This window comes from Telopea speciosissima, chromosome 10 (genome assembly GCF_018873765.1).
Source record: "Telopea speciosissima isolate NSW1024214 ecotype Mountain lineage chromosome 10, Tspe_v1, whole genome shotgun sequence".
In the NCBI taxonomy this organism is placed as follows: Eukaryota; Viridiplantae; Streptophyta; class Magnoliopsida; order Proteales; family Proteaceae; genus Telopea; species Telopea speciosissima.
The window spans coordinates 40,597,927-40,604,497 of record NC_057925.1 but is presented as its reverse complement, the minus strand read 5'-3'; the positions used below and the strand labels follow the sequence as shown (position 1 = coordinate 40,604,497).

Below are 6,571 nucleotides of genomic sequence, written 5' to 3'. Positions count from 1 at the left end.
CCATTGTATATCTTGAATAGTTCTCTCATCCAAATATTCCTTCCAATCTTGAATCTTGCAGAATTCCTATGTCTCCCTTTTTAGCTGATAATGCATTGGTCGGAGTTGAAGACACGAAATCGACTCCACTAACTTTAGCTTCTCTATTAACCACATTTGGAAAACCGTCGGGGATCCATAAAAAGAATCTGTTCCAAACTTCTGAGATTGACTCATGAGGTCTAATCCTTTGAAGGTTTCTGCTAGAACTATGGGGACAATGTCACAGTCTTCTTCTATCTGATTGACAACTTCTGCAATTATTGGAGGCATCCCTTTCCCTGGAGTTGTTAGAAGGTACTTGCCAATCATACAGAATAGATATGCTCGGTTTCTGGATTGGACTTGGGTTTCATCTTCGGCCTTGTTGTTGCCAAAGATCCTTACTACCTTCAATGCGTCAACCTTGTCGTAGTTAAGAATCTGCTTCAACCCCCTTTTGTCCATGGCAAAGAATTCTTCCAACTTCTGTAAAAGTTTATCTTTCTGCATGACTGGGAGGAACAGCTTCCCTTGAGTAGGTATCATCATACAAGCCCGAAATTCTTCAATAGTCAGAGTTATCCTGACTTTTCCAAAATGAAAAGCGTTCAGTTGAGGATCCCAACATTTTGATACTTCCCTGAGTAAATCATGGTGAAGCTTGAAGCATTTAATCCTTCCCAGTATTATTAGATGAAGATCATCTAGAAGTGTAGGACCGTCCATATGCATTCGGAGAGTCCACTGGCGCAACTGCTCGTCCAGCCCTTTCTTTGGCGTTCGCATGCTACCTGCATCAAGGATCATATTAGCACTTTGATCATGGAATGGATAAGTCTTTTGTTAATAGCCAGCTCAGAAGTAGCCCTATACCTAGTATAAGTCTAAGAACCGAAGGCCAAATGGCGAGATTTACCCATATTTGCAGGGGATGCCGGATGGCAGAATCACAAAAGGGAACTGACAAGGTGCTCCTCTCTCTTCCTCTTTATATATATATATATTTCTTTTTTTTTGAGACCGCACTCAAATATATCGAGTTGCCTACGTATCCCTTGGGAGGAATCAGGTCGAACGTAGTTCAAGTCACTTCAAGAGACTCAGACAAAATATTTCTTTAATTGGTTCATATTGACTAATCCCCAAAGATCTTCTCCGTCAAGGTCAGCGAGTTGAACCGCCTTACCTAGCAAAATAGTTTTGACCCTGTAAGGACCACTCCAATTGGGCCGAAACTTTCCTCTTGGATCATGAATTGGGGCCCTTTGCTATCTCAGGACCAGATCCCCTTCTTTAATGTTTCGAGGGCATACACCTTTATTGAATGCCCTAGCCATTCTTTGTTGGTATTTCTTGAGATTGCCCATGGCTTTCATTCTTCAGTCATCCAAAAGGTTGAGTTCTTCATATCTGGCCCTCACCCATTCTCCTTCTGGTAATTGACTATCGAGCAAGACTCGAAGAGAAGGAACTTTATTTTCCATAGGTAGTACAACCTCCATTCTGTATACGAGAGAGTATGGGGTAGCCCCAGTAGAAGTTCGGATTGATGTCCGATACGCCCACAAAGCCAATGGGAGCTTTTCTGCCCAATCATTATGCGTATCAGCCATTTTTTGCAGTATGACCTTTACATTCTTATTGGCTGCTTCAACTGCCCCATTAGTTTGTGGTCGGTAAGTAGTGGACCTATGCCTTTTGATGCCAAACTTGGTACAGAGTTCCTTCACTTTTCCTCGAAAATGCGAGCCTTGATCCGAAATCAATTGTTGAGGCACACCATATCTGCAAATGATGTTTTCTTTTATGAACTTCGCCACCTTGGCAGTAGTCAGAACTGCGTAAGATTGAGCCTCTACCCGCTTTGTGAAATAGTCTATGGCTACCAGAACAAATTCATGCCCATTGGAGGCCTTGGGGGTTACTTTCCCGATCACGTCAATGCCCCAAGTAGAGAATGGCCAAGGGGCATTCAGTGAATGCAACTCCGTTGGAGGAATATGGATAATATTGGCAAATATCTGGCATTGATGGTGCCATCTTACAAAGGCGGCATACTCAACTTCCATTGTCGCCCAATAGTATCCCATTCTGAGAATCTTCTTGGCAAGCATCCTTGAGTTCATATGAGGTCGGCGCATATTCCTTGATGAACTTCCTTCATAATGGTTTGAGCCTGCTCCTCATCTACGCATAACAGCTGGATGCCATCATAAGATCTCTTATATAACAGATCTCCTTGGAGGATGAACTGAGTGGCGTACTTCCACAGGTGCCTCTTCTCTTTTTCTGAAAAGTGTCCGAGGTACCTTCTTTCCTGGATGTAATTAATTATTGGGGTATATCAAGGTCTTCCATCTTCAGTGAGCGCATTGACTGGCTCTCCATAAGCCGGGCTAGTCCTTCTTTCTATTAGAAAAGGTTGGATCCTATCCCGAGCATCACATTCCACCATGGATGCTAAAGTAGCCAAGGCGTCCACAAATCGATTACTATCTCTGGGCAGATATTCAAAAGAGACTTCCTGGAAGCATCGAGTCAATTGCTCCAAGTAAACTTGGTAGGGCTTTAACTTTTCATCCTTAGTCCTCCCCTTCCCTTGAGCTTAACAGATCACAACAGAAGAATCTCCATAAACTTTTATTTTTTTTACTCCCACAGACAAGGCCATTTCCAACCCTATAACACAAGCTTCGTATTCCGCTATGTTATTGGTGCAACTGAACTCCAACCGAAATGCCATGGATAGGTAAGAATCTTCTGGAGTTATGAGTAAGATGCCTGCCTTGAACCCTTTTTGGTTTGCGGCTCCATCAAAATGTAACTGCCACTCTTCATTTTGACTACCTTCTACGAATTGCAAGTCTTCGTCCGGGAAGGAGTCCTCTATAGGCTGCAAATCAGACTTTGTAGGGAATGCCGCCAAATGGTCCGAGATTGCCCGCCCTTTTACCAACTTTTGATTAACATAAATTATGTCAAATTTGGATAATAACAATAACCACCTGGCCATTCTTCCAGTTAGCACAGGCTTCTCGAAGAGATATTTGCTTAGATCCATCTTCGAAACCAACTTGACTGGATGCGATACCATGTAATGCCTCAGCCTTCTGGTCACCCATACCAGGGAAGTGTATGTTTTCTCCACCGGAGTATAGCGAGTTTCATACTCTAATAATTTTTTGCTCAAATAGGAGATTGCATGCTCTTCTCCATCCCTTTGGTTAATTTGTGACATTATCGATCCAATCGATGCTTCTCCCACCGACAGGTATAGGAGTAAGGGTTCACCCAACACGGGAGGGATCAGTATAGGGGGACAAAGCAAATACTCTTTGATTTGTATGAAGGCATCCTGACAGTCGTCATTCCACTCCTTTGGCTCCTTCTTCCTTAGAAGTTTGAAGATGGGTTCACACGTCGTAGTTAAGCGGGATATGAACCTGTTGATATACTGGATGCGACCAAAGAACCCTCGCACTTCTTTCTCTATCCTTGGTGGTGGCATTTCGGTGATGGCCTTTATCTTGTCGGGATCCACCTCTATCCCCCTCTCACTAACAAGGAAACCCAGCAGCTTTCCTGCTCTTGCCCCAAATACACATTTCTAAGGATTCAGCCTTAGCTTGTATTCTTTTATTCTTTCAAAGAATTTTCTCAGAGCCGCCCAATGGCCTTGCCGATCAACTGATTTGACTATCATATCATCGACATACACCTCCACTTCTTTGTGTATCATGACATGAAGTATAGCCGTGGCCGCTCTTTGATATGTTGCCCCAGCATTCTTTAACCCAAAGGGCATCACCTTGTAGCAAAACGTCCCCCATGGTGTGGTGAACGTCGTCTTGTCCCTATCCTTTAGACACATACTTATTTGGTTGTAGCCTAAGAAACCGTCCATGAAGGACAATAGGCCATGGCCTGCAGTATTATTAACCAATATATCGATGTGGGGTAGCAGGAAATCATCCTTAGGGCTGACCTTATTCAAGTCACGAAAATCAACACACATTCGGACCTTTCCATCTTTCTTAGGAACCGATAGAATATTGGACAACCACTGAGGGTACTGAGTCACTTGGAGAAATCCTGCATTCCATTGCTTGATGATCTCCTCTCTGATCTTTTCACTCCATTCTGGTCGCATCCTTCTTAGCTTTTGCTTGACTGGGCTGGAATCTGGGTATGTAGGTAACCTATGTTGCACGATCTTTGGGTCAACACCAGGCATGTCCTTATAGGACCAGGCGAACACTTCCTCAAATTCCTTGAGGAGAGAGACCATTTGGGATGTTTCGTCATTATTGAGGGAAGAACCAATTTTAATCATTCGAGGGCATTGGTCATTTCCCAAATTTATGAGATTTGTGTCCTCTCGGACGGGTTGAGCTCTTCTTTGCTCCAATTGTTCCAACAGTTTATGATGTTCGAGAATGTTATCATCCTCGGAGGAATAAGAAGAAGAAGACGAAGATGAATCATACTTGGAATCAGCAATTTCATTCCTGATAAGAGGAAGAGTACAAACAAACTCAACAGACTGGTCATTTCCAACTTCCTTAGGAGACTCAGATACAGACTCAACGACAGACTCAGATAGGACTAAGCTAGAACTGGCTATAACTTCAGACCCATCGATATGGAAAATTTTCATCATCCTTGCCCAATTTGCTATGGATCCTTGAAGAGGTTGGATGAGGAGTTGTGGTGCTGGTCCTTCTTCTTCTTCCTCGATGATCACTGCTACTACGAACAGCTCGCCAATCCCTTGATCTCCCTGAATTCCTTCCTTGCTTGCTTGATTGAGTTCCATGGCTATCCAGTCAATTTCCTCTGCAAATAATATCTCAAACCCTAGCAGAAGATGGCCTTTTTCTTGATCGAACCATGGCTCACGGTTCCCGCAGTAGGGAAAGTCTTCTCGTGCCTTCACAAAATACCCGTTCAGGGTCTTAAAGTATGGAACATTCCCTGCTACACTATTTTTTTATCCCTTGGTACCTTTCTTCACTTTCTTTCTTGGGTCGAAGCCCAAACCATGACAGTTGGCATTGGCTTGTATTTCTGGAAATGTCGAGATTCCTTGCTGATTCTTACCCAATCCTAGCCCTAGGAAATACTTCATGTTCTTCATGATTTTCAAAGAAGCCTTACTCTATGTTGTTGGAAGTTTTGTTGGAATCAAATCTTCTTCGTTTGCAGAAGTAATGCAGATGTTGCTAATTTCAAATCCTCCCAACTGTACCTCTGGTATGGATGAGCGTCCCACCTTTATGTTGGCCAAAGTGTGTACCATTTCTGGGTCTCCAAAAATAGTAATCACTTTCTGTTCATGTATGAATTTCAGCTTCTGATGGAGACTGGATGCCAAGACTCCTGTTGAATGCAACCATGGCCTTCCGAGTAACATATTGAAAGAAGCTTGAATATCGATGACTTGAAAATCAATGGCGAAACAGCCAGGTCCCACCCTAATAGTTGTGGTGAGAATCCTGATCACCTCCCTCCTGGAATTATCATATACCCTGATGGTCGTGGCGGATGGCTTCAGTTTGTCAAGGGGGAGTCCCATGCATCTTGCAGCTCTGAGAGGCATCACATTGAGAGCAGATCCATTGTTGATCAAGACTTGAGGGACTTGATTTTTGTTACATTCTACGGTGATGTAAAGTGCCCTGTTGTGATTCTTCCCTCCTGGAGGTAAGTCTTCTTCTGAGAAAAAGAGTGACTGGATAGCATAAGTGGCCCCCACTATGTGAGATAATTCCTTCGGCCCCATATCTATGGGTACTTACACCTTGGTGAGCGCCTTCAAAACTGCTTCTCGGTGAGTTGGTGAGGCCATCAGCAATCCCCAAATCGAGATGTTGGCTTGAGCCTTCTTCAGTTGGTCCAACACTCGATTTTCCGGTTCAACACTTGGACTTAGCTGGTTAGACTGATATTTTTCCACCATTAGATTCTTATTCTTGAAATTCTTACCACTCCTGGTTTCTGCAACTTCAGAGTTCCTTCCTTTGATGATTACTTCAACTGGGCACAAATCGTCATCTTCCATATCACTGTCAGTGATGATAATAGGAGCTTTGAGACGAGTTTGCCTTTTTTATTCCTAGCTATCCCCTTCCTTATTTGTCAAGGCCACGATAGATTTCTGAACTTGGCCTAGGATCCCTGTCAAAGTTTCCTGCTTTTCAGTAATCTGCTGGATCATGATGTTGTGGTCAGAGTTCATTGAATCCTCAGGGACAAGCTGGGTTGTAGCTTGGAAAGCTTCCAAAGCAGCTTGGTACATTTTCTTTGCTTCTGCCAAGGATTTGTAAAAACGGCGGTTCTTCTCTTCCTCTTGTGAATGAGAACTTTTTGAGCTTCCTTCTAGACTAGAAATGACCGGGTGGATGTTTCTTGTCGGATCTTGGGCCGCTTCCATTGACGTGACAGAGATAGAATTCATCATGTGCCTTTGCCCATGCATGATACTCTCTACTTCCACGGTTGGGAGAAGGTGGAGGAGTTCCGCACAAATCTTGACCCAAGGCCAGAGTTA

At 43.5% G+C, this 6,571-nt stretch overlaps 1 protein-coding gene across 1 annotated transcript; it reads right to left on the bottom strand.

The window, feature by feature from the left end:
* Positions 1-2,626: 2,626 nt before the first annotated feature.
* Positions 2,627-6,082, bottom strand: LOC122643562. Its single transcript, XM_043837176.1, has 4 exons — positions 5,822-6,082; positions 5,270-5,752; positions 3,740-4,951; positions 2,627-3,628 (listed from the first exon to the last, which is right to left on the bottom strand). The coding sequence occupies exons 1-4, from the start codon at positions 6,080-6,082 to the stop codon at positions 2,627-2,629; spliced, it is 2,958 nt and encodes a 985-aa protein (XP_043693111.1).
* Positions 6,083-6,571: the final 489 nt, after the last annotated feature.